The 27483-nt window shown below is 48.3% G+C and overlaps 1 protein-coding gene across 1 annotated transcript; it reads right to left on the bottom strand.

The window, feature by feature from the left end:
• Window positions 1–992: 992 nt before the first annotated feature.
• PWWP3A (PWWP domain containing 3A, DNA repair factor) lies at window positions 993–17678 on the bottom strand. The gene is made up of 14 exons (XM_033136824.1): window positions 17609–17678; window positions 14127–14257; window positions 13365–13456; window positions 12155–12249; window positions 10824–11636; window positions 10248–10358; window positions 8936–9006; window positions 8744–8820; window positions 7636–7696; window positions 7403–7478; window positions 6196–6246; window positions 3774–4204; window positions 3233–3321; window positions 993–1345 (listed from the first exon to the last, which is right to left on the bottom strand). Exons 2-14 carry the CDS (start codon window positions 14181–14183, stop codon window positions 1255–1257), a joined length of 2115 nt encoding a protein of 704 aa, XP_032992715.1. The 5' UTR covers window positions 14184–14257; window positions 17609–17678; the 3' UTR covers window positions 993–1254.
• Between the last annotated feature and the right edge of the window lie 9805 nt (window positions 17679–27483).

Here is a 27483-nt window from a genome sequence, read left to right as displayed (position 1 = left end):
GGGTCTCTCAGCTCATAGCCCGACACTCTGCTACAGACAGGGCTGGATTTAGGTTTGATGAGGCCCTAAGCTATTGAAAGGTAATGGGGCCCTTTATATGTCCAGCTGTCTTTTGTCAACAACAAATGGTCACAACACAAATGGTTTTTGTGTGTTGAATGGTAATTGATGGACCTCACAGGTATCTAAAGCCATTTGTCCATGTTGCCATGCAACCAGTCCATGCAGAATGTAGGCACCCTATACATAGAAAGGAGCAAACCAGGGATATTTTAGGGAGCAGGCTAGCAGGTGCGGCCCTGCACAACACAAAACACTGTTGGTATATGTAGGTTCTTCCAAAGGACACAAGAAACCAGTCTGCTGTGGTTTGAGTAGTTTTATTGTTTGAGTTAACAAAACAAAACAAAAAAAGAATTTTGCACAAAAAGCCGTAACAGACGGAGCAAGGATGCAACGATTTGGTACGGGTGGAAGAATTTATAAGGCTGGTTTAACTCTCGTCAAATCAATCATACCTGCGCCGACTGGAATTTAAAATTTTAAAATTCATTACGGGATGGGAGACTGCGAACCTAACCGAGGTGATTCCTGGCTGTGTTCGACGCACCTCCAGCTTTTGAAACCTTTGCTAAAAGCAGGGCGAATGGGAATTTAGGCGACCACAGCGGAATGTACAGCAAATATTTTCCTCTTCGGGATCCAGAGAAGCCTCTGGAGGCCATTTAAAAGGGGGAGAGGGGTAAAAGCGTTTCCTATGAACAATGAACACGCTCATTTTCGCTTTCGCTTTTGGCGTTGAGTGAGATGTGGCGGTCCACCAGGAGCTGGCAGGGCAGACATGCGTTCAAAATTTTATGGGCTACAACTCGCATCAGCCTGGGGCTGTGGTTTAAAATATTTGGCTTGCTGACACCAGGGGAGTAAGTCCTTTCTCAAACCGCCACTGCACCAGCCATCACCCAGGGCGTCCCAAACACAGATATATAATTTATTTTTTGGCAGCTCTTGAGGCAGAGAGAGAGAGAGAGAGAGGGTTTCACGGCCACAAAAGCCCAATTTGCTCTGATGGGATTGTGGTGGTTCAGGAATCACATGTAACTTCTTGCAGAATATTTGATACATAGACAAACATATATTTAAAAATAAAAGCTCTGGTGTCCTCTATGGACTACGCACTTCCTATTTTGTGTCACAAGCCCTACATAGAACTTGTCCTGTGTCCTCCGGGACGGGGGGTGGGTGTAGAAGGCTTCACTGGCTGGCTTCCGGAGGAGGCCTCTTGCTCTGCAGAATCTTTCTCCTCTTCTTTTCAAGGATTTCTTCCTCAAAGATTTCTCTTTCCCTGAAGGATAAAGAAACAGAAAGTGGCGGGGGGGGGGGGAGAGGACAGACACATAACAAAATCTAAGCTCATGGATGCAAAAAATTATACAGTAATACGTGGAGCTGGGAAGTTAACAGAGGCCCGTCTGCAGTACCACAGCAACAGTGGATTAAATTTTGCTAAAGACATGGACATTTGGGATTATTTCATCATAATAAATTATTATTTATACCCTGCCCATCTGGCTGGGTTTCCCCAGCCACTCTGGGCGGATCCCAACAGAATATTAAGACACGATAAAACGTCAAAAACTTCCCTAAACAGGGCTGCCTTCAGAGGTCTTCTAAAAGTCAGATAGTTGTTTATTTCCTTGACATCTGATGGGAGGGCGCCACCACCGAGAAGGCCCTCTGCCTGGTTCCCTGTAACCTCGCTTCTCACAGGGAGGGAACCACCAGAAGGCCCTCAGAGCTGGACCTCCGTGTCCGGGCTGAGCGATGGGGGTGGAGACGCTCCTTCAGGTCTACTGGGCGGTTGAGGGCTTTCAAGGTCAGTCCCAACACTTTGAATTGTGCTCAGAAATGTCTATGAAGCTGAACACCACTTCAAAGGGAGAAGCCAGCTCTGGTGGATGATTGATATTGGATTTTATGGAGGTGTCTGGCTCTCCTGGAAAGGAGTGGATGGAATGCGCGTGGGGGAGAGGGCTGTGCGAAGAAGTTCGGTTTGCAACAGAAGGAGAAGATGGCGGCGGCCGGAATGTGGCATTTGGAAGGAGAGTGATCTTATCCATACAGAGACATTATTCATTATAATCTCTTCTTCTTGCTGGCATATATCAGAGGCCGTGAAAGTATTAGACTGAAAGAGAGGTGAAGATCGCTCTGGAGTCCGAGATATGGGGAGTCCAAAAAAATTGTAAAAATGTGGCATAATTGGAATTGTTTTAATTGGGAATTGTATAATTAATTTGGATTGTAATCTGATTGGTAATTGGAGATTTGTATTGGAAAGTCAATAAATATGATTTTTAAAAAAGAAAAGAATTGTGCTCAAAAATGTAAAGATCTATGCTGTTCCAAAAACAAAGGCTTGATCCAGCAGCTATAGAAATGAAAGGTGTCGATTTAGAGACTTAGCAAAGTCCCTATTTGTGTGCAACCGTGCACATGTGAGGTGCCAAGTGCCCAGAAATGGGGAGCACCCAGTTAACCAAGCTCCGCTGGAGCAGGGGAGGGGGACCAGAACTGGCACAGCCGATGGGCATGGGGAAGAAGCTTCCCCACGTGGATCTGATGGGGGTTCGGAACGCAGTCCCCACATAAATGGGGAGTTGCTAGTATTCATTTTACTATGCTTCGTTATCGTGCTGCTGTTTCTTTACCTGAATTACTCTGACCACAGATGCATTTGTGGGAAACGCATGGAGTGTATGATTAAACCAACTGGGGATGCAGGGTGGCTCTGTGGTCTAAACCACTGAGCCTCTGGGGCTTTTGCCGATCAGAAGGTCGGCGGTTCGAATCCCTGAGCCAGGGTGAGCTCCTGTTGCTCTGTCCCTGCTCCTGCCCACCAAGCAGTTCGAAAGCATGCCAGCGCAAGTAGATAAATAGGTACCGCTGCGGCGGGAAGGTAAACGCCGTTTCTGTGCACTCTGGTTTCCATCACGGTGTCCCGTTGCGCCAGAAGCGGCTTAGTCCTGCTGGCTACATGACCCGAAAACTGTTTGCGGACAAACACCAGCTCCCTCGCCTTTGACTGGACTTAACCATACAGGGGTCCTTTACCTTTTTTTAAGCCAATCACAACTAGAGGGGGAACCCAGCGATACTAGGGCATTCTCTCTCTTTTTTTTTACAAGTTTCCCCAAAGCCGTTATGGATAAGAAGCGACTGAAGGAGTTACCTTTGGCTCACCAGAGGCCCCCTCAAATATATCTCTTCCGCTTTCTTGTAGTCGATATGGTCCACGGCTGAAATGGCGTAGATGATCGCCTGGGAAGCGGAGAGAAATAAAATTTGCGAGAATGTTTGCCATGTTCACGGAGGAAGGGTTCTGGAATGCAAAGGGCCGTGGCTCAGTGGCTAAGAGCACCTCCTTTGCATGCAGAAATTCTGATCTCCAAGTAGGGCTGAGACCCTGGAGAGCCGCTGCCAGTCAGTGTAGGCAATACTGACCGAGGGTCTAACTGGCCGTATGCAAAATAGGCACCTTATTCAAAATCGCCAGGGCTAGAATCTTAGTTCGTCTTTAGGGGGAGAACTGCAGCTTAGTGGCATGGCACTAAGGATCCCAGGTCCGATCTGTGGCAGCACTCTCAGGGAATCTGTGAAATCCCAGAGAGCTGCTGCCGGCCAGTGCCGGCAGCACCGGTTCAGATGGGCCAACGGCATTTGAGGCAGCTCCTTGTGTCCCAACTCCTTAAAAAAAAAAGGCTGTGACTTACCTCGGGGAACAAGACGTCCAAGATGAACTTGATACTGTCCCTGCTCACTTCGGGCAGCACCTTGGGGCCTGCCTCTTGGTAAACCCCTCGCAGGTACTCGAGAACGAGGTCCTGCTGGTGGTCATCCTCAAGGTAAATCTCCATGCAGGACAGGTACGGCCGGGGGACGAAGAAGTTGCTCAGCCAGTGCGAAGGCTTCTTTCTCCTTAGGATGGAGTGGAGGTGGTCGTCCGCCCCCTTGGACTTCACTATGAACTCAACAATGCGCTTGTTGGCCTTGTCCCGGGCGGCACGGGCCCGGTCCGGGAGGACTTTCCTGGGGGGCTTAGTAGGCGATGGCTCAGACGGCGACTCGCCCGGGTCCGCTTCCTCCATCTCCGGAAAGGTCTCCTGCAGCGGTTTGTGGAGAGCGCCTGTTCGGACAGAGTAGCCTCGGGGAGAGGAAAGCAGACGGGCAAGGTCACGGTTTCTGCAGCGGGAAGGCGCAGAAAGGAGCCCGCCTCTCTCCCAGATGCCATGGACAAAGATTCATTCATTCCATTCATTTGTTGAATTTATAAACCGCCCTATACCCGGAGGTCTCAGGGCGGTTAAAAAAATAATAATATCACAATATATAAAATAAAAATAAAATAATGCTTTCCCCCAAAGAGCCACATTTTAAAAGGGCATGGGGTGTCGATCAGGTCAAACAAAGGCCAGGTTAAAAAGGAATGTTTTAGCCTAGCACCTAAAGGTGTATAATAATAATAATAATAATAATAATAATAATTTTATTTATACCCCGCCCTTCCCAGCCAGAAAACCAGGCTCAGGGCGGCTAACATCAATTAAAATCACAGCAAGAAACATAAAAACGATCAATTTAAAATAACAGATTAAAATACAAATTGTATATTGAAGGTGCCAGGCGAACTTCCCTGGGGAGAGCATGCCACAGACAGGGAGCCACCCACTGGAATTCTCGAGGAGGAGGCACACGAAGGAGGGCCAAATATTATGCTCCTTCCTCCCCATCGCTCCGGTGAAACATCGAAACTGGACAGGAAGGGACACGTTATGGAGAAGAAGCACATGCACGATACCCATTTCGCAGGAGAGGAAACTGACAATGGCTAGGACTTGTCTCATTGTCACAGAAAGAAAACACCTATACAACGTCCCAAGAAACCAAAAAAACCCCAATCCCCCCAAAGGAACTTTTAAAAACAAAAATTGGGAGGCAGTGACGTCTTGGCTGTGTGTGTGTACACACAAAGGTGCCGTTGATGGGAACCCAAGGTCCAGCATCTCCTCCTCCATCCAGAGCCAAGTAGGTTGGAGGCCACTTTTAAATCCGTATTTTTCTTGCCACGTTACCTTATGGAGCTGTCCAACAAGGGAGAGCTTGTTGGACAGCTTCAAAGCAGATACAGGGGCCCCTTGGTTCTCAAACGCCTTGGGACTCAAACAACTTGGAACCCAAACACTGCCAGCCCGGAAGTAAGTGTTCCGGTTTGCAAACTTCTTTTGGAAGCCGAACGTGCTTCCAATTTGAGTGTTACGCTTCCGATTTGAGTGCCACACTTCCGTTTTGAGTGTTTCGCTGAGGTCTGTCTGTTTTTGCTATTTATTCTGCGTTTTCGTGGCTTTTTGTTTTGTTTTTGTGACTGCGTGGAACCCAGTCCAGCTACTGATTGTGTGACTGTTTATTGCTTTCTTTTTATGGATCAATGGTCTCATTAGATGGTTAGATAGTAAAATTCATGTTAAATTGCCGTTTTAGGTTTGTTTAAAAAAAAAAGAAGAAGCCTGGAACAGATTGATCCGTTTTGCATTACTTTCTATGGGAAAGCATGGCTTGGTTTTAGAACGGATTAAGTTTGAGAACCAAGATACCGCTGCATTGGCATGCGGATGCTGAGGATCCTGGATGAAATGGTACGATTCAGGGCGGGGGGAACTATCCACAAGGAGCCGGAGTTTTGCAGAAGCCCTGCCGCCTTGACGCAATGAGTTGGGGAGGAAGCGAGAAATCTCCTCCTGCAGAAGGGGTGGGGGTGGGCCAAGTACATTTGCATAACCCCTCCTCTAAAGTGGGAGGAGCAAGCCATCGCCCCGCCCCCTGACTAACCAGCTTTGGCTGGTGTTGCCTTCCGGAAGGAGGGGATAGAAAGATCGATTTTGGGCAGGTCGATCAGGAATGGGCGCCGACCTTCGGAGCCTCACCCTCAGAGGTGTTGCCCATTTCTGTAGTAATGGAAACCTTTGCTGCCTTCGGCGAAAGCTGACCTCCGCCGGGTGGCTGCAAACTCCCCAAGAACAAAAACAGATTACAGAGATGACAGACTCCCCGATTTAAGACCTGGGCTTATTTGATTTCGTTCCTTCTTTAGGAAGCTTAATCAAAGCGGCGCGGTTTCATAGGCAATGAGCTACTCACTCATCTCGTGGGCGTAATACTCCAGGAAGGACCCCGTGAAAGATTCGCAGCCTGGGGACGGGGAGAGAAGAGGAAGGTTTCTCGACTAAATCCCATTTTGGAGATTTCAAGTTACGTCATGCCGCCGCAGAACTTGGTTCCCACGCGGAAGCCAGCCATGGATTTGAAAACAAGGCTTGAGTGGTCCTACATTAAGTGAGCTTCCGCTCTGTGTCTTTGTTACACTCCAGCGTTACCAAAAGCCACCAGGTCCCCCTTTATAGTCTCCCTTGCAATATATGGATCTGATGGCTTATTCATACTGCATATATTTTCTTCTGATGGTGTTTGCACGGTTTCGTCATGGCCTTTGGGCTAGTACAGTGGTACCTCGGTTCTCAAATGTAATCTGTTCCGGAAGACCATTCGACTTCTGAAACGTTCGAAAACCGAGGCGCAAAGGGCTTGGCTGCAAGTTCCACTGGAAAAATTGAAAAAAAACACGCAGCGGAAGTCGTTTGGTTTCTGAGGTGCGTTTCGAAAACGGAAGCAATTACATCCAGGTTTTCGGCGTCCAGAAACCAAAACGTTTGGCTTCTGAGACACTCAAAAACTGAGGTACCACTGTACAATAAACTCTTATTTATCGTATATTCTGGCGTGTAAGATGGCTGGTCTTATAAGACGACCCCCCAACTTTTCCAGTTAAAATATAGAGTTTGAGATATACTCGACCACAGATTTTCCACCCGGCGTATAAGACGACCCCCAACTTTTGAGAAGATTTTCCTGGATTAAAAAGTAGTCTTATACGCCAGAATGTACTGTACTTACTGACAGCCACAAGGCTATTCATTGGGGGGGGGGGGAGAGAGATGGGAGATGGGTCTGTCATGCCGCTTCATTGGCTCTGCTGAGAGAGTATCCGCTTCCATCTCCTCTTCCTCTTGAACCCCCCCAAACCTGGCCATTACAAGAAGCAGTGTGCGAGAGCTTGCTTTCTTCCTCCTCCCTCCCAGCTTCCCTTTCCTTTTCTGTGGCGCCTCCGCAACTGATTTTACACAACCAAGAGGTAGGGGCGGCTTTATGAAACAAATAAAATGAAATGAAAAGAATGACACGGAGCTGTAGAGGGGAAGAAACAGAATACAGAGTTCTTTTGCCGCTGGAAAGAGAGGACACTCCTCACCCCCCCCCCCCCAATCCCCACTCCGCTGGCTAAGCTTACCTACTCGAACTAGGTAGTCTGTTATCAACTTGATGCACCAGTCGATATCGTGAGGGTGGCTTTCTTGGGCTTTGGCCTGGGGGCGAAAAAGCATAGCAAAACGGAAAAGAGAAACAGAATATTATCTCCCCTGGTGAACCCAAGCAATGCTTTTTGTGGGAGACACAACTGCAGAGTGGAAACCAAGCATCACCCCCGGCAAGAAACTCACACTTTTGCCGTTTAAAACTTACTATCAGTTTTCCCTTCTCCTTGCATTCGTAATGCTTCAGGTTTCTGAACGAAGTGCAGAAGCTACAGGAGGAAGGCAGAGGGAAAGGGATACGACAGGTTAGCAAGTCGGAAAAATCTTACTGACGGCCGCAAGAACACTGATGGCTAGATACTGGAGAGAAGCAAAGGGATTTAGTCAGTGGTTCCCAAATTTTTGGAGGGCTCTCCCCCTTTGGTTCTCTAAAAATCACCCCCAGTAGTCCCTGCCCTACGCTACACAAAGCGTTATTCTAAGTCACGGTTAAATATACCGTAGTTAAAGCGATGGTTTTCCCAGTAGTGATGTACGGAAGTGAGAGCTGGACCATAAAGAAGGCTGATTGCCGAAGAATTGATGCTTTTGAATTATGGTGCTGGAGGAGACTCTTGAGAGTCCCATGGACTGCAAGAAGATCAAACCTCTCCATTCTGAAGGAAATCAGCCCTGAGTGCTCACTGGAAGGACAGATCCTGAAGCTGAGGCTCCAATACTTTGGCTACCTCATGAGAAGAGAAGACTCCCTGGAAAAGACCCTGATGTTGGGAAAGATGGAGGGCGCAAGGAGAAGGGGACAACAGAGGACGAGATGGTGAGACAGTGATCTCAAAGCTGTCAACATGAGTCTGACCAAACTGCAGGAGGCAGTGGAAGACAGGAGGGCCTGGCGTGCTCTGGTCCATGGGGTCACGAAGAGTCGGACACGACTCAAGGACTAAACAACAACAACAATTTTCATGGGAGAAAGGTTGGAGGGGATGGAGTTATGCGACCCCCGTGCCAAGGAGATAAGTGGAAGCCAGGAGGGCCTGGCGTGCTCTCGTCCATGGGGTCACCAAGAGTCGGACACGACTAAATGACTAAACAACAAGTCCAAAAATTATTTATTCAGCAACGGGTGAAAAGGGTTTCGAATTCAGATCTACACACACACCCAACGCTCCTTGCTGAGAAAGCAGAGCAAAAATAAGTTGCTTTTTCTGCCGCCGTCTGCAGTTTAGAGAAAGCTCTGTGAACATGCCAGGCGTCAGAGCAGCTCAGCCAATGGGTGATCAGAAGCCAAACCGGGACTGCATTTGAGCTGTACTTACCCCTTGGATTTCATGCCCAAGCTGTCCTGGATGAGGATGACGTTGGCCTTCCTGGCTTTCTGCTGCACTCTTTTCACCTGCCGGGAAGAGAAAACCCCTGTTTCATGCCTACCCCACCCCCTTGGAGGAAGGCCGGGAGAACAGCCCCCTTCCACAAAGGTGCAACAAGGCAGAACGTTTTTTTATTCTTACCACTGCAGGCCAAAAGGGTTGTCTTGGCATCTTGCACCAAACCAGCATCCCGGCTTCGATGGTGCAGGGCTCTAAAGGCAGAACGGAAACAGAGGTTGGAGGCCGGAAGGGGGAATTTCCCTTCCCTTCCGGGTTAAGGCAGTGCGGTGTAGTGGTTAGAGTATCGGGCTAGGACCTGGGAGACCAGGGTTCGAAACTCCACCGGGCCATGGATCTTGCTGGGTGTGACCGTGGGGGTCAGCCACGGCCTCTCAGGCTGGCCTACCTCACAGGGTCGTTGTGAGGATTAAACAATGTGCACCACCTTGTGCTCGGTGGAGAGAAAGGTGTAATAGTAATAGTAATTTATTATTTATTTCCCCAGTCACTCTGGGCAGCTCACAGCAGGATATTAAAAACACAATAAAAGATCAAATATTAAAAACTTCCCTAAACAGGGATGCCTTCAGATGCCTTCTATAAGTCAGATAGTTGTTTATTTCCTTGACATCTGATGGGAGGGCGTTCCACAGGGCCAGCGCCACCAACGCTTATGTCCCTGTGGAGATGGCACTCCCGAATCGGTGGCACATGCCCTTCTGGCTTGCCCTCTTGATAAAGACTTGAGGAGTGAGATTATCACCCCTCTTTTATTGTCCATTCCGGGTCGCCCAGCCACTGCCCCAGTGTCCTTTCTCTTGGCAGATCAAGATGAGCAGGGGACAGCTAAAGTGGCAATGTTTTGAGCCGGGGCAATCAGAATAAGGTCCACTATTTGACCATTGATTCAAAACCCCAAAATGTATTTTATATAATTGACTTTTTATTTCTATTCTTTGTATATCGTATTGTTGTTTTATTGCTATGGCCAATGGTTGACGCAAATAAAGATCCATTCAACTTGCTTGAGGCGGCTCGTAGAGCATTGCAGGGTTAGCTTTGCTTAGGGAACAGAAATGAAATGAAAACCGGACGCACGTCTTACTTTTAGGGCTCAGAACGATTTACGTTCTTCTGCAATATTCTTTGTATATTAGATTGTTGTTTTATCGCTATGGCCGATGGCTGACACAAATAAAGATTCGTTCATTCATTCATTCATTCATTCACTGCTGGACTAGGACCTGAGAAAGACCACTGTTCAAATCCCCGCTCGGCCACATGAAGCTCCCTAGGCGTGAACCTGGCCAATCACCATCTTACAGCCTGGCCTACCTCGCAGGGTTGGCGGCCAAAGGCCAAACGCTTGCCACGCTTGCTTTAAAAGGTTGATTGGGCTCGGGAAAACGCCGGTGTGGCTGGGCCATGCCAAAAGATGGAGAACGGGCCTCACCTGGGTGGAAGAGGATGCTTGGGAGTTCCTCGTCCTCATCGTCCCCGGAAGCTGGGCTGTGACTGTACCTCCTGATGGGGCTAAGCTGCAGGGAAGAGGCGGGTGCGAATCCTGTCAAAAGGAAAGAGCGTTAATCAATTTCAGCTTTTACTACAGAGTACTGAGATCTTTTCCCTCTTTTTCTTAAAAATAAATAAACTCCTGCTTCTTTAGTGGGGAGAGGGAGATAACCACTTGTGCACTGCAAGGCGCACACAGGAGATGCAGAGTCAGGAAGAAGAAGAAGAGTTTGGGTTTGATATCCCGCTTTATCACTACCCGAAGGAGTCTCAAAGCGGCTCACATTCTCCTTTCCCTTCCTCCCCCACAACAAACACTCTGTGAGGTGAGTGGGGCTGAGGGACTTCAGAGAAGTGTGACTGGCCCAAGGTCACCCAGCAGCTGCATGTGGAGGAGCGGAGACACGAACCCGGTCCCCCAGATTACGAGTCTACCACTCCTAACCACTACACCACACTGGAACACCATTCCAACACATAAACACCTTCCTCCATCCTGCCAAAGCACGCAAGCTACCTTCTTCATCTTCATCTTCAGATTCCTGAAACTGGAACTGCTTCACGTTGATGGCCGCATCCTCCCTTTGCCCCGCCTTGCCTCCCAAAAGAGAGTCGTCTGCAGAGGAGTTCGAGTCCCCCGGACGATTCCTTCCTCGATTCCGCGTGCAGGTTTGTTCCTGCCGTGTTCCCTTTGGGCGCCTGCTGCCGTATCTCCTGGGCGGAGTCCCCCCTTCCTCTCCCCTGGCTGGTTCAGCTGAAACGCATCCGGCGGGGGAGCCCAGCAGTTTCTTCCGCACCCGGGGCTCCGCACCAGACTTTGCGAACCTGGGCCGGCGCTTCCGAGCGGCGGCCGCCGGGGTGCTCATTCTGTTTGGCGATGGGAAGCCGCTGCCCTTGCCAGACTTGCCACGAGATTGGCAGCACCCCTCGCCCCTCTCCTTAAAGGACTGCAGCTGCCTCTGGCCTGCATCAGATTTGGGCAACGGCTCCTGCTGTTTCTGGGGAGTTACGGTCGTTGCTGCTTCAGGAAAGGAGCAGTGCTGGCCAGCCGCCTCCCCGAAGCCTGCGAGGTGCTGCCGTTCAGAGATGGGAGAGGCCTTGGAGCTGAGGCAACACTCAAGGGTACCCTCCCTGCTTTCTTCCTCGTGCGGGTCCCTTGGAGACTGGAGATGGTGACACTTAGCCAGATGCTCCAGCGACGCTCCAGCAGGGATGTCCTTCTGGGGTGACGCTTTTCCTTTCCGCCCTCCGCTCAGGATATCCAGGGCCTGCCGCAGAGCATGCCGATAGATCAGCTCATATAGGACTTTGCGGTTTTTCTTGCTCTGACCTGTCGAGATGCATCAAAAAGACTCAGAAGCTCAGTTTGCCCTCAACTACCCCACACCCCCACCCTGGCCAGCCCTGTGTCATTCCTCTCTGAGATGCTTGCAGAGGGAAAGGGCAGCATAAAAAACGAGACCATCCCAACCAGATAGAAACACTAAGGGAGAGATTTGCAGCTATTTTGCTCCCCTCCTCGCTGGATAGCTAACCAGGATTGGACCTCCAGCTTGGCTATGCCCGAACGCCATAAACTCGGAAGTAAATGCTTTGGCTTGTGAAGTTTTTTCGGAAGCCGGACATCCGACGCGGCTGTCGGCTATTGTTCCCGGGGCGCCTGCGCCAATCGGAAACCGCACTTTGCTTTTCGAACTTCCGGAACGTAGCACGTTCGAGAACCAAGGTACCCCTGTCTATAAGTCTAATAAATCATCATCACTGTTATCAAATAATTCTGGATCCCAGTTGCTCGAAGACATGGGAGGAGAGAAAGCTCTTGTGCTTGGTTCGAGCCCTGGGAGTTACCTCTTGAAGCGTTGGGTTGGTCACCTAACTGAGAGGCGATGCTGTTGATGTCCTCCTCCAGCAAAGGTTTGATGTCTGCGAGGCGCACACGGGCCCTTTTAAGAAGTGAGAAAAAGCGGTTAAACACCCCCAACATAAGATAAAGGTAAAGGACCCCTGGATGGTTAAGTCCAGTCCAAGGAAACTATGGGGTTGCGGCACTCATCTCGCTTTCAGGCCAAGGAAGCTTGTGGGAATACGTTTTAAGGTGCTCCTGCACCTGTTTGCTTTATGTTTTCTTTAAGATAACCTTCCGCACATCGCAAGGAAGGTAAAAGATCCGGCAGAAGGTTTGCTGCCTGGATCCCTCCGCGCTGAGGGCAAAGCGTGCCAATTTAGCCAATGTAACGGTCAGCTAAAGGTTTCCCGCCCAGAAACTAGCCTAGAGACAACGTTGTGATTGGTTCATGTTAATGTTGTGACGATGTTTAACTTCCTAATAAATAGCCTCCGCTTTCTGTAGCGTGTGTGGAGAATGCGCGAGACAAGCCAGAGAGAACATCAATGCGAGACAAGCCAGAGAGAAACCGAAAAAGAAACCAAGCCGCACAGAGCAGTTGAGAGCTTCTTCACCATTGACTGCAGTCTCTTAGTCTTTCTTTCTTTTATTTCAAAACGTTTATTTGGCCTTCTAAGTTTTGGCCACTACTTAGCTTAGCCTATCTTTCCTATTCGGAAACCTTCAGAAACCTCCAGAACTCACGACAACTACCTTCAGATCATAGCCAGCGGACCCTTTCACGGCCACTGGGAGCAGGAACTCCAGGAATTACTGGTCGTCCCATCTGCTGGCTATCCCCATAGAAGCTGGCGTTTGTCCAGACAGCTTCTGGGTCATGTGGGCAGCAGGACTAAACTGCTTCTGGCACACACCGTGACAGAAACTAGAGTGCACGGAAACACCGTTTACCTTCCCGCCGCAGCGGTATCTATTTATCTACTCTCACTGGCGTGCTTTCAAACTGCTAGGTTGGCAGGAGCTGGGACAGAGCAACGGGAGCTCACTCCGTTACGGGGATTCGAACCGCCGACCTTCCGATCCTCAAGCCCAAGAGGCTCAGTGGTTTAGACCACAGCGCCACCCGCGTCCCTACCCCCCACCATGCCGTGGTCCCGTCCAGCAGCATCAACTGCAACAAGGGAGCTTGAGATGCTGGACGTGCAACTTAACTGTTTGTTCAGGCAGAGGATTTCAACCAGAAGGGTTCTCGGCTTGCTCTTCAGATCCGCTTGCCTTCTGGAAGTCCGGCCGGCAGTCAAAACCTGAAGGATGCAGGAATGCAATGTACGCTTGTGAGATTTCTTAACGTTAAGGTCCCACAGGGCGGGCCCCACTAATGGGTCCCACTAATAATAACAAAGGCAAATAATTACCTTTACTTTAAGTCATCTTATCACTTGAAATAGTGCCTATGCGTTTTTGAAAATTGTGGATTTAAAAAAAAAAGTGATCCTGGTTGTGGGTAAAATATAAATGAAATATAAATATAAATATAAGTGGAATATATAAGTGGAATTTGCTGCCAAGGAGTGTGGTGGAGTCTCCTTCTTTGGAGGTCTTTAAGCGGAGGCTTGACAGCCATCTGTCAGGAATGCTTTGATGGTGTTTCCTGCTTGGCAGGGGGTTGGACTGGATGGCCCTTGGGGTCTCTTCCAACTCTAGGATTCTATGATTCTAATGCCCCGGTGCTAATATTTTATTAGGAGGTAAGCCACATTTATTTGCATGGAACTTACTTCCAAATAAATGTTCTTAGTATTTCACTCTTAATGTTTTTCTCTTACTCCTTTCCTTTTCTGTGAACTGCCCTGAGGCCTCTAGGGCGGTATACGTCATAGCTATCGCCTTCCCATAGCAGTCACTGGTACAGATGGGGAGCAGAGCAAACAGAAAGGAGATAATAAGGTCCCGAGCTGTTAAAACCAACATCACCTTTGCAGGCCACCACCGCTTCCTCCAATTGCAAAGGATGTACTTTGCCTTTGTCATGGTCGCTGTTCATGGAGGATAGAGGGCAAGCGAGGATTTGAGGCGAGGGCTGGTGACCGCCAGGGTTCAAGGATCTGAAAAGACAAAATATCCCATTACTGCACCTTCGCTCGTAAAACGGCGATTCCTGCATTGCAGGTTCTAGGCGGCGCTTGGGGTCCCTTCCGACTCTCCGATTCTGTGAAAAGCAGCCTTGTCCAATGGAGATCCTAAGAAGAGCATAACTGGTTCAGGCCAAAGGGAACCCGTCCAGCCCAGCGTCCTATACTCACAGTAGGGACGCGGGTGGCGCTGTGGTCTAAACCAGTGGTCATCAACCCCTGGGCCACGGACCGGTACCGGTCCGTGGATCAAATGGTACCGGGCCGCCCAAGAAACATTAAATTATTTCCATTTTATTTACTGTGGTGTATTTCTCTCGGGTTTGTGCGACTTTCCATGGACGAGAGGTTAACTGGGAGCTGAGAGACGCCACCTAAAGCTGCACCAATACCACGCACACGCAAAATCTCGTGGTATCGGGGAAGTTTTAGGTGACGCCTGGAGCTGGGTGGCTGCAAGCGGCAGTGGTGTTGTAGCTTTGGTAAAGAGAAGAAGAAGAAGAAGAAGAAGAAGAGGAGGAGTTTGGATTTGATATCCCGCTTTTCACTACCCGAAGGAGTCTCAAAGCGGCTCAAATTCTCCTTTCCCTTCCTCCCCCACAACAAACACTCTGTGAGACGAGTGGGGCTGAGAGACTTCAGAGAAGTGGGACTTGCCGAAGGTCACCCAGCAGCTGCATGTGGAGGAGTGGAGACGCGAACCCGGTTCCCCAGATTACGAGTCTACCACTCTTAACCACTACACCTTTTCACAGTTACTTTCTCATGTTTAACAGTGCTTGGTGTACGTGTATATTGTGTTTGCTCAAATTTAACCCACAAATTAGCAAAAATGAGTACGAAACAGACGTCATAAGAAAGTTTCCTTGGGGAAAAGAAAAGGCCCAGTGAAGAGACAGAAGAAGAGCCTTCAACATCAAAGAAACATGTAACTTTTAACAGACAATACCATGAGTCCTACATGAAATATGGATTTATCGTGACAGGTGATTCCCACACACCAAAACCGCTCCGCATAGTTTGCAGCGACCAGCTCTCTAATGAGGCAATGAAACCTTCAAAACTGCTTCGCCACTTGAATGCCAAGCACCCCGGATTAAAAGACAAGCAAGCCCCTGGAGTATTTTGAAAGAAGAAAATTATTTCTGAAAGAAAAAAACGGGAACATGAAGGACAGAATGCACTGAGAGCATCATATTGAGGTTGAATCCTGACAAGACAGAAGTACTGTTTTTGGGGGACAGGAGGAGGCAGGTGTGGAGGATTTCCTGGTCCTGAATGGGGTAACTGTGCCCCTGAAGGACCAGGTGCGCAGCCTGGGAGTCATTTTGGACTCACAGCTGTCCATGGAGGCGCAGGTCAGTTCTGTGTCCAGGGCAGCTGTCTACCAGCTCCATCTGGTACGCAGGATGAGACCCTCCCTGCCTGCAGACTGTCTCTCCAGAGTGGTGCATGCTCTGGTTATCTCCCGCTTGGACTACTGCAATGCACTCTATGTGGGGCTACCTTTGAAGGTGACCCGGAAACTGCAATTGATCCAGAATGTGGCAGCTAGACTGGTGACTGGGAGTGGCCGCCGGGACCACATAACACCGGTCCTGAGAGATCTACATTGGCTCCCAGTACGTTTCCGAGCACCATTCAAAGTGTTGGTGCTGACCTTGAAAGCCCTAAATGGCCTCAGCCCAGTAGACCTGAAGGAGCGTCTCCACCCCCATCGTTCAGCCCAGACACTGAGATCCAGCGCCGAGGGCCTTCTGGCGGTTCCCTCACTGCGAGAAGCAAAGCTACAGGGAACCAGGCAGAGGGCCTTCTCGGTGGTGGCGCCTGCCCTGTGGAACGCCCTCCCATCACAGGTCAAGGAGATAAACTACCTGACATTCAGAAAATACCTGAAGGCAGCCCTGTTTAGGGAAGTTTTTAATGTGTGATATTTTTGTATCTGATTTTTGTTGGAAGCCGCCCAGAGTGGCTGGGGAAATCCAGCCAAATGGGCGGGGTAGAAATAATAAATATTATTATTATTATTATTATTATTTGGCGGCTAACCATATTGCTAAGTACTTTCAAATTGTAAAACAGAAAATTTAATAAAAACTACACACACACACACGAACAAATTTGTTATTTATGTTTTATTGATTTACTGTATTTTTCCGTGTATAAGACAGGATTTTTTCCTAAAAAATAATGTCGAAAATTAGGGGGCGTCTTACACACAGATACATCTCCCCCCCCCCATTTCCTTAAATCTGAGTCTTCAAAAATCGAGGGCGTCTTATACATGGGGGCATCTTATATATGGAAAAATACAGTAATATGCTGTAAAACGCTTTGAGATTTTTTTCTTAAAAATATAAAGTGGTATAGAAATTAAATTAATAATAATAATAATAATAATAATAATAAATCTCCATGGCAACAGGTGGGCCGCATATTTATTATTTGGAGGGGGGGGAGCCATCCATTAGGAAAGCCTTGCTCCCTATAACGAAAAAAGGAGACACCCCCCCCACACACTGAAAAGAGGGGGTGTTATAAAATAATGACATTGACACACAGAGACACCCGAATTGGGGGGGCAAAGGAGCCACCAAGGATAGAGGGGGGGTCAGAAGGAAGTTCAAAACTGTGGGTTCAAAAGACCATTGAAACCCCCCCCCCAAAAAAAAAATAACAAGGGGAAGCTTCTTCTTGTAAATAGCATTTTTACAAGGGGGGGAGTGGGTTGCTGTTGAGGAAGAGGTGCACAAAAGGGGGGGCAGGGTGCAAACTGCCATTCCCTTTAAAGTGGGGTACATTCCCCCCCACCATAATACTAAATCTAATTAATAATAATAGCTCTAAGGGAGGGGATTTGAGGGCCCCCCTCGCCCCACTTTTTTTTTTTTTAGCCCTCCCCTCACCCCGTTTTCTTGACTCAACCATCCCATTATGGGGGTGAGATTGGCTGGCTGGGGGAGGGACATATTATGGGATAGGGCAGTGTTTTTCAACCTTTTTTGGGCAAAGGCACACTTGTTTCATGAAAAAAATCACGAGGCACACCACCATTAGAAAATGTAAAAAAAATTAACTCTGTGCCTATATTGACTATATATAAAGTAATTTTTCAATTTTTCCCACGGCACACCAGGCAACGTCTCGCGGCACACTAGTGTGCCGCGGAACAGTGGTTGAAAAACACTGAAGTCTCATTTCCTGGGAAACCCCCCCCCCCCAAAAAGAAGGACTGATAATAATAATACAGTAATAGGTTTTCCTGACCAACAGCTCCCTCCTGGCAAATTCATTTTAAACTATTGCTATTAATTCATTAATTACCTCAAGCCTCTGACATCGAGGCAGGGAAATGGGGAAGCGGGATTCGAACCTGCCACGCCTCGGGACCGTCCTCCCTCTTCCGTTTTGGTCGTTGACTGGAGGATGGCAGGCCACGCCCCTCGCCCACCCTACTTACCGTTCGTTGCCGCTGACGGGAGACTCTTTGCCTCGCCCCGCCTCCCCTCTCTCCGCCCAGCCAATCCACGTGAGGGATTCATCCACCCTCCCACTTCCCACGGACCCCCAACTCACCTCATCAAACCGCCTCGGCTCCCGCGAGATGAGCGAGCGCCAATCAGAACGCTGTAGGTGGGGGGGAGGAGTTTAGGCGGTACGCAAACAATCCGCCGCCATCGCGAATCCAGAAGAGTGGCGTGCAAACGCGGAAATTTACGGCTAGTGCAAAATCAACCAATCAGGTTTCTTTTCTCCCTTTAGCCCTCTCGTCAATCAGGATGAAGAATGTGACGTCACCCGCCGGCGCGCGCGGTTGGCCGTTCCCCATTCCAGCTCCGCCCTTCGACGTCTGTGCCGTTTGCGCTTCGGCTTTCCCCCTCCCATGCCCTCCCCCCCCCCCCGCGGTCCGTTGGAATGTTATTTTTTTTCCCAAAGGTCGTCCGCGCGCGCTTTGAAAGGAGGCGGAGAAACACCAGCCAATCGGAGCCCCGTTCGGCTGTGCCGCCGCTTCTGATTGGGTACGGCGCTCCGCTACGCTACGCCATCATTATACCTTCCCGCCTTTTTCGCCCTCTGAGGGAAAAGCTTTTACCCTTTTTTATGCTGTCATGGTGGCCTGAAGCTCTTAAGAAAACTGTACCTCTGAGCATGGGTAGAGAGCGTCCAGCAAGGCTTAAGCTGCAGGGCCTGTATTCTCAAAGCTTTATCCAGAAGGGAGGGGGAGACTTAAGAAAACTCTGTCTCTGAGCATGGGTAGAGTGTCCAGCAAGGCTTAGGCTGCAGGGGTTGCATTTTCATTGCTATCTTCAAAGCGCACTGGATACTTAAGGAAACTGTGTCTCTGAGCATGAGCAGAGTGTCCAACAAGGCTTAAGCGCCAGTGCCTTTATTTTCAAAGTTTTCTTCAGAAGGGAGGCTCTAAAGAAAACTGTTTCTGAGTAGAGTGACCCCCAGCAAGGCTTAAGCTCCAGGGCTTGTATTCTCAAAACTATCTTCAAAGGGCATGGGGAGGCTCTTAAGGAAACTGTGTCTCTGAGCATGGGTAGAGTTCCAACAAGGCTTAAGCACCAGTGCCTTTATTTTCAAAGTTTTCTTCAGAAGGGAGGCTCTAAAGAAAGCTGTGTTTCTGAGCATGGGTAGAGTGACCAGCAAGGCTTAAGCTGCAGGGCCTGTATTCTCAATCTTCAAAGGGCACGGGGAGGCACTTAAGGAAACTGTGTCTCTGAGCATGGGTAGAGTGTCCAGCAAGGCGGCAGCCCAGGAAAGGACCGTTTTCAGATATGGCAGGAGGGGAGAGGAATCCTAGTGCCGGAAAGGGACCCCAAGGAACATCTAGTCCAAGCCCTACAACCTTTTCAGACCCGGCACTCACTTTTAACCCAAACCTGCATGTGAGGATCCATTTCTTCATCTTTTGCCGCTTGCTTGCTGCTCCTGAAGCAGCCCACCCTGCATGAGGCTTCTGTTGGAAGACTGATGATCCATTCCAACCCCATGCAATGCAGGAATCACCTTAAAGATATTAAAAGCCTTTCCCCTGAGCATGTGCAGAATGACCAGCAGGGAAGCCACAGATCCCTTCCACATATTGGGGCGAGAGGCAATGTTAACATGGTCTCCAGATTTCCAGGAAGCCCCAGCACTTTTGTCACAAAGTCCAGGTCTCCTGTCTTCAGAGAATATGGGGTGGGTGCTGGTGGCGTTCATACAAGACTGCCTCTGAGCATGAGTAGAGTGGCTTGTGGGGTTTAATAGAATTGTAGAGTTGGAAGGGACCCCTGAGGGTCATCTCGTCCCACCCCCTGCAGTGCAGGTGACCCACACGGGAATTGAACCCGTGACCTTGGCATTAAGAACACCACACTCTAACCAAGCCAGCCAACTGCATTTCAGTTCCTGCTTCTGGGGTCTTTGTGGGGCAGGGAGGAATACTGCCATTGCCTCTGAGCATGATCAGAGTGAGGCCTTAAGCACCAGCAGTTTCTTTCCAAGCCAGGAGCCTTGTCCGTGTCAGTTTAGATGTTAGCTTTGGTTTATATCCCACCTTTTTTCCTCCAAGGCGTTCTTACATACATGACTTTCCTCCCCTCCTTGTTTAATCCCCACAACAAACTCATAAGTCGAAATCTTCGTAAGTCGAAGGCGCCATCTCGGAACGGGAAAAAAATTCATAAGTCGAAAAAAGCACATTCAAATTTCCGTAAGTCGAGGTATCGTGCCGCTGCTTTCCCTTCGGAAGTCGAAAATTTTGGAAGCAGCGGCCATTTTTTTGCTTCCGGAGGTCATTCAGAAGTCGAAAAATACGGAAGTCGAGTCGCTCGTAAGTCAAGGTAACACTGTATATATATATATGCATACAAAGAATTACAATTTAAAACAACATGGCATCAGCCCTTTCATTAAAAGCATCCAGCCTGTTGCAAAAAGCCTGTTGCAAAAAGGTCTTCACCTGCCGGCAGAAGGAGGGAGGTAGTCTGGCTTCTCCAGGCAGGGAGTTCCCAAGTTGCCTAGGAGCAGTCACCATCAAGAAGGCCCTCCCCAGCTTCTCCAACAAGCATACATTGTGAGAAAAGGGCCTCTCCTGAAGATCTCGGAGCCTGGGCAGGTTCGTATGAGGGAATGCAGCCTTTCTTATAGCCTGTGTAGGGCTTTCCAGCACTTTGAATTATATAGAATTGGGATGGGGGGGTGTTCACTATTTGACACCCTACCCTGGGCACGCACTTGCACGGAATACCCTTGCGAAACAGAATACATTTTATCCCGTCCATATCTTATGGAGGGCTTGGCCACAGGCACTGAACTCCCAATGCACCTGCCCCCACCTTCTAAATGTGTTACAGGTAAGGTAGCCGTGTTGGTCTGCCATAGTGAAAACAAAATAAAAAAAATTCCTTCCAGTAGCGCCTTAGAGACCAACTAAGTTTGTTCTTGGTATGAGCTTTTGTGTGCATGCACACTTCTTCAGATAAATGTGGGCATTCTGGTGTGTGTGTGCATGCATGCATGCAGGCAACTCATGCGTGCATGGCCGGCTCAGCTGGAAATGTTCCCCCCTCTGGCCATGCACCCTCCAAGTTAAAAAGAAAGAAAGAAAAATGTCCAGGCTTCTGAAATTATCTGGTGTTTCCCCTGGAGCTTGATTTAGAGCCTGACTTATAGTCATGCTGGCTGGGGCTAATGCAAGCTGCTGTCCAAAAGACCTGAAAGGCCCTCCTTCCTGGCAAGATGGCGCCGAGGTAAGACGCGTTTATCGGTGCTCCTGAAAGGCCCTAAAGTTGGTCTAGATTGACCTATATACCGTTTTTTATGCTCTAATATCAGCAACGTGGTGCCTTTTTGAAAAGAAACAGTCTCAAAGATTCATACCCAATAATTACAGATATATTTTATTGACAGATGTATGCTTCCGTATGTACCTATAACACCAAAAGGGTCACAAATGTGTTGAATTGCTAAATTATTATAAGAGGTTAGTCTGAAACACCCACATTTCTAAAACTCACAACAGTTCCTTTCAGAGCTATTTTGTCTCCCACCGAACCACTGTGATTTCAACAGCATAATGCAGAACTACGTGTTCCCATGAGTCAAGAAGTTCTGAAGGAACATCTACAACACATTCTATATATTTTTATGTACATATTATCATTCCCAGCCCCCATCAACACAGAAACATTCATTCCTTCTGTGTCTGATGCTCTGGTGCAGGGGTCGGCAACCTTTTTCAGTCGTGGGCCGGTCCACCATCCCTCAGACCATGTGGTGGGCCGGACTATATTTTTTTTTTGGGGGGGGAGAATGAATTCCTATGCCCCACAAATAACCCAGAGCTGCATTTTAAATAAAAGGACATATTCTACTCATGTAAAAACATGCAGATTCCTGGACCATCCGCGGGCCAGATTGAGAAGGCGATTGGGCCGCATCCGGCCCACGGGCCTTAGGTTGCCTACCCCTGCTCTGGTGTGTCAGTGCTGATGCTTATGTAACCAAAACGACACATCCAATGTGCAAGAGGGAGGTAATGCTGAGGCCCAGGGGTTTACATTACAGAAGTACAAAAATACGGTAAAAAGTCCCCGAAAACCTTGGGGTGGGGGAAAACTCAAAAGCATTCCAATGAGGATGAGTGAACGCTGATCATTCTCAGTGTCCAGAGAATGCTCACTGCTAGGGGGAAAAGAAAAACAAATAGAATCAGGTAGGAGAGGAATTGGAATGGAGTGCTTAGAAGGAGGTTATGGCTGGCTGGCTGGCTGAGAAAGTAAGCAGAAGGATCCTACACCCGATTGCAGGTTTGCTCTCGGGAAACAGCTTGCTGTCATTCGTGCTGCGGTTTCCGGGACACGTTGCAAGCAAACTTGACATCTTTCTTTCCTAGTCTTGTACGCGGATGTACAATTTGTCAACCGGGAAAATGGGATTCATTTTCTCTGCTTCTAGTTTAGCGCATGTTGAATAGCATTTCCATGCCAGCCAGATAGGTTAAAAACAGGGTCTTGTTGTGTTTTTTTTTTTTTTGAGGCCCCTCTAGGTGTCCTTTTTATATTCACGACGATTTGTGCTCGTGATAGTATCATGACGGTTTCTACACCATCCAGCTTCCAATACCACAAAAGCTTTTGGAACGGATTCATTCCTTCATTTCCAATTGGCGCATGTCCCGTAACCGAAACCCTGTAACTTTTCGTACCACAAAACCTGCCCCTCCGGATGGCAATGATGCAGTAACACTGGGGAGACATCACGGAACAGGGGTGGAATGATGTGCGGATGGTCCGGTATCAATGCACTAATAGTGTGCCATTATGTCAATGGCATTTTACAGAAATACACCTGCAACAAATAAATAACCCACACCCGTCTGGAGGGCTCCGAATTTGTAAACCGTGTCGCACTAATGAAACAAACCAGCAGATTTGAGCAATACAAGCGCGATAACAGCAGCTGCTCTCTGACTTCCAAATAAAAAAAGTCTTATTTTCTGTCTATACATTTTAAAACATATGAAGTCTTTAGTGACAGATGGCTCCACTGTCAGCCCTTTCAAGAGATGAAGATCTCCCAAGACTTTGTAAATGTCTTTTCTTCGATTTTTGTAAATTTTCCTTTAGCCCTTTTCTTCTGGAATCCTAAATTTCAGCCCAAAGAAAAGACTGAACTCAAAGATCTAGAATGTCAGTTCCGCCTCCCCCCCATTTTTGCATTAATAAAACTTTTATTGGAAGGTTTATATCTAAAATTTGCAAGGGGGGGTGCACATTTGTATTGTTTTGGGGAGAGGTCTTAACGTCTATGGGTTGAGTAGACCCATTGAAACCTGACTGACCTCTGTGAATCATGTAAGTTAATTTCAATGACTCATATCTTGAGTATTACTGATGTCTGATACAACCCTATGACCATTGGTGGTGGTATGTGAACACAGTCACCTGAATTTCCAACCAGAATAAATTCCCGTAAGGAAATATATTTACAGTGCAGTCCTGTGTATGTTTGCTCAAAAGCAAGTCTCACTGACTGCAGTCTGTCAGCAGATCCACACCATAAATTTAAAGCACACAGCTTTCCCCAAAGAACCCCAGAATCATGGTTTTAAGAGTGCTGAGAACTGTAGCTCCCTGAATGGAAAATTGCAGTTCCCAGGCTTTAGAAACTTACCATGGGCTGAACAAGTCCCATTGAATTCAATGGAACTTGCTTCTGAGCAGGCATGCGTAGCCTGCAATCAGATAGGCCTACATACTTTCCCAGGAGAAAGCGCGTGCGAAAACAGTGGAGCTTAACAACTAACTATGCATAGAATCGCAGCATTTAAGGTGCCTGTTTCTACAAAACCAGGAAAACAAGAGGAAACGGTAACCCTGCGCCAGGAGCAGCCAGATGTTGGCCTCCGACTCCCAGCAGCCAGCATGGCCAATGGTCAGGGAAGATGGGAGCTGTAGTCTGAGAACACCTGGAAGGCAGCAGGCGGACTGCCTCTGCCACACACACAGCAATTTCCAACCCTCGCTCCCCTTACATCAGTTGCGCATCTTTTTAAAACTTTGTGCGCAATTAGTTTTCTTACACCTTGCGCCTCTAAAATGCACGTGGTTAAAGTGGAAAACATCGTCTGTTTTCACAAGCCCTTTGATAAGTGTGTCCTGATGGGGTGCATATATTAACCAGAAGAAGGCTCTTCCTTACATCCTTTTATACATGTAGCTAAAGACAATGGGATTTTTGGGGGGTGTCTGTTTAAACATTTTCTTGTACTCCCCCCCCACACCTTTCTCCCAACGAGCTCAGGTTGCCATGCATGGTTCTGACCTCTCGATTTTATCTTCACAGTACCCTTGTGGGATAGTTTAGATGTGTGGGAGAGTGAGCGTCAAAGCAGAGTGGAGATTTAAGCTTGGGTCTTCCCTCTTCCCATACAGGCTCCCTTGTAGTGTTACGTCCCATACGTCCCTCAAATTCATTTTCATTCAACACCCTTGTCGGTTTCCTTCACTCCGCTGCTAGCTCCTTGCCGATTTCTTATTCACAAGCTTGTTAACAATGTAAGTAAAAGCTGCCAGAAATCCAAATTGCCTTAACAGTGTAACCAAACCCGCTCAACGCCCCCCCCCCCAATTTAAATGGCTTTTTTTCAGAGTCCCGGAGCACCTAAAAGACAATGTAGGGAAAACATCATTCTCACCCAACGCAGCAGCCACTTCTACCGATATTTTCGTACAGGTTAGGGATGGCTGCTCTCCACATCAAACCAAGCAATGGACATGAGTGTTAGCCCTTGGATTCCAGGCGATGTTTCATAGCAAAAGGTTGCATCGATAGACCTAAGTTTTGGATTTCAACCAAAATATTGTGTTGGTGGTCTGTTCCGCTCAGAAGTCTTTAATATGTGCGTTCTTTCATTCAGACACTTGCGGAAGAATATTGCCATGTATTTGCAAACGCTTCTGGGAAGGTTAAGTGGTGGTTAAAGGGGTGTTTCAGTCGCTTTTCGAAGAGGGCAGAGGGTGTTTTCAAATACAGTGGTACCTCGGTGCTCAAACGCCTTGGAACCCAAACACTGCAAACCCAGAGGTAAGTGTTCTGGTTTGTGAACTTTTTTTCGAAAGTCGAACTTGCTCCGTTTTGAGCGTTACGCTGAGGTCTATTTTTGCTATTTATTTTGCGTTTTCGTTTTTGCGGCTCTTTTTCGTTTCGTTTCGTTTCGTTCACTGTGTGGAACCCAGTCCAGCTACTGATGGATCGATTGTGCGACTGCAGTACATTATTTATTGCTTTCATTTTATGGGTCGGTGGTCTCGTTAGTAAAATTCATGTTAAATTGCTGTTTTAGGGGATGCTTTTAAAAGTCTGGAACGGATTAATCCATTCTGCATTACTATCTATGGGAAAGCGCGCCTTGGTTTTGGAACGCTTTTGTTTTGCAACGCTTTTGTTTTGCAACGGAATTCTGGAACGGATTAAGTTTGAGAACCGAGGTACCGCTGTAACCATGTTCACTCTAGCAGTGAAACCAGCCACTGAGATCATCCTCTCGGCAAGGCCAACTGTTCAGTGTGGATTTTGATGAGGTGGTAATGACCCAGTGGCCTTGTCACACACACACAAACACGCACACAAATTTGTACATGTTTTCTGATGGCTACCAGCCACAATGGCTTTTGTTCCTCTTCCACTGTTGGAGGCAGTATGTCTCTGAACAGCGGCTGCTGGAAGTCAGAAGTTGGGAGATTTGCTGTTGGTGCTGCTGTTGCATTCAGGCCCTGCTTTACCTAGGATGGGGGGGGGGCATCAAGTTGGCCGCCGTGAAGACAGGATGCAGGACTAGATGGGTCCGATGCTTTGGCCTGATCTGGCAGATTCTTCTCATGCTTTTACAGTTGTGAAACATTGGGTTTGTTTTTTGTATGAGGCAGCAAAAAACTAAGATCATGGCCACTGGTCCCATCACCTCCTGGCAAATAGAAGGGGAAGAAATGGAGGCAGGGAGAGATTTCACTTTCTTGGGTTCCATGATCACTGCAGATGGTGACAGCAGTCACGAAATTAGAAGACGCCTGCTTCTTGGGAGAAAAGCAATGACAAACCTAGACAGCATCTTAAAAAGCAAAGATATCACCTTGCCGACAAAGGTCCGTATAGTTAAAGCTATGGTTTTCCCAGTAGTGATGTACGGAAGTGAGAGCTGGACCATAAAGAAGGCTGATCGCCGAAGAATTGATGCTTTTGAATTATGGTGCTGGAGGAGACTCTTGAGAGTCCCATGGACTGCAAGAAGATCAAACCTATCCATTCTCAAGGAAATCGGCCCTGAGTGCTCACTAGAAGGACAGATCCTGAAGTTGAGGCTCCAGTACTTTGGCCACCTCATGAGAAGAGAAGACTCCCTGGAAAAGACCCTGATGTTGGGAAAGATGGAGGGCACAAGGAGAAGGGGACGACAGAGGATGAGATGGTTGGACAGTGTTCTCGAAGTGACTGGCATGAGTTTGGCCAAACTGCGGGAGGCAGTGGAGGATAGGTGTGCCTGGTGTGCTCTGGTCCATAGGGTCATGAAGAGTCAGACACAACTGAACGACTGAACAACAACATCTGAGACCCCTGCAGAGATAATGTGGGACTCGATGGACCAAGGTTTGTGACCTGCGATAAGGCAGGTTAAGATATTCCTGGGGGATGAGGATGCTCTGCAAGGAGTTTATACATCATGGCTGCGAGCCATGAAGTCCTATGTCCACCGTCTGAGGCAGTACGTCTCCAAATACCAGTCACTGGTTTTCTTTAACGGCATGAAAAAAGTGGACAGGAAGACACCATCTTCTCAAAATTCTAGAATCCAATTTCGGTCACCCATTGAAGCTGGATGTCCCTTCCCAGAGTGACAACGAAGACGCCGGGGAAGAAGGGGGACAGGCTGAGGGGAGTAGAGGCTTGATTCCTGCCCACACGGAGAGGGATGAAAGCCTCTCGCATCCTGGAATGCAGGCTATAGATTCCCAAAACAGCACAAGGCAGGCAGAGCCTGCTTCAGAGGAACTGCCGCTGTTAGATCTGGCTCAAGAGGAGAAGCAGGGGCAATCTGTCCCCCAAGTCTCATCGGGAGAAGATTGAGCCTTGAGGGCTGGGACTGAAACTACTGTGTACCGGTAAATACTAAATAAATCTCAGGGTAATAAACCTGCCAGCTTGACACGTCTTGGTGTGAGAGAGACATCATAAATCCTGACACTGAAGGTTGAAAGACTCAGGGCAGAGAAAAGGCAGGACCTCTACACACTGCAGACCATTGAACTATGGAATTTGCTCCCACCGGTTGTAGTGGTGACCACCAACTTTGAAAGGGGGTTAAGCAATTCACAGAAGATAGGTCTATCAGGGGCTATGAGCCACGATGGCTGTCTTCTACCTGCCCTGTTGGGGGCAAGGTGCCTCTGAGGACTAAGTCGCTGGGAAGAAGAAGAAGAGTTTGGATTTGATAACCTGCTTTATCACTACCTGAAGGAGTCTCAAAGTGGCTAACACTCTCCTTTTTCCTTCTTCCCCCACAACAAACACTCTGTGAGGTGAGTGGGGCTGAGAGACTTCAGAGAAGTGTGACTAGCCCAAGGTCACCCAGCAGCTGCATGTGGAGGAGCGGAGACACAAACCTGGATCCCCAGATTACGAGTCTACCGCTCTTAACCACTACACCACAC

This window comes from Lacerta agilis, chromosome 18, assembly GCF_009819535.1.
Source record: "Lacerta agilis isolate rLacAgi1 chromosome 18, rLacAgi1.pri, whole genome shotgun sequence".
Classification (NCBI taxonomy): domain Eukaryota; kingdom Metazoa; phylum Chordata; class Lepidosauria; order Squamata; family Lacertidae; genus Lacerta; species Lacerta agilis.
This window is presented reverse-complemented; position numbering and strand designations above follow the sequence as displayed.

Excerpts from the sequence above, each read along its gene's own strand:
- PWWP3A (XM_033136824.1), bottom strand. The coding sequence starts at position 14,183 with ATGACAAAGGCAAAGTACATCCTTTGCAATTGGAGGAAGCGGTGGTGG. Across the intron at positions 8,821-8,935 it reads AACCCTTTTGGCCTGCAGTG|GTGAAAAGAGTGCAGCAGAA; the intron begins GTAAGAATAAAA and ends TCTTCCCGGCAG. Across the intron at positions 1,346-3,232 it reads GGGCCTCTGGTGAGCCAAAG|GGAAAGAGAAATCTTTGAGG; the intron begins GTAACTCCTTCA and ends TTTATCCTTCAG.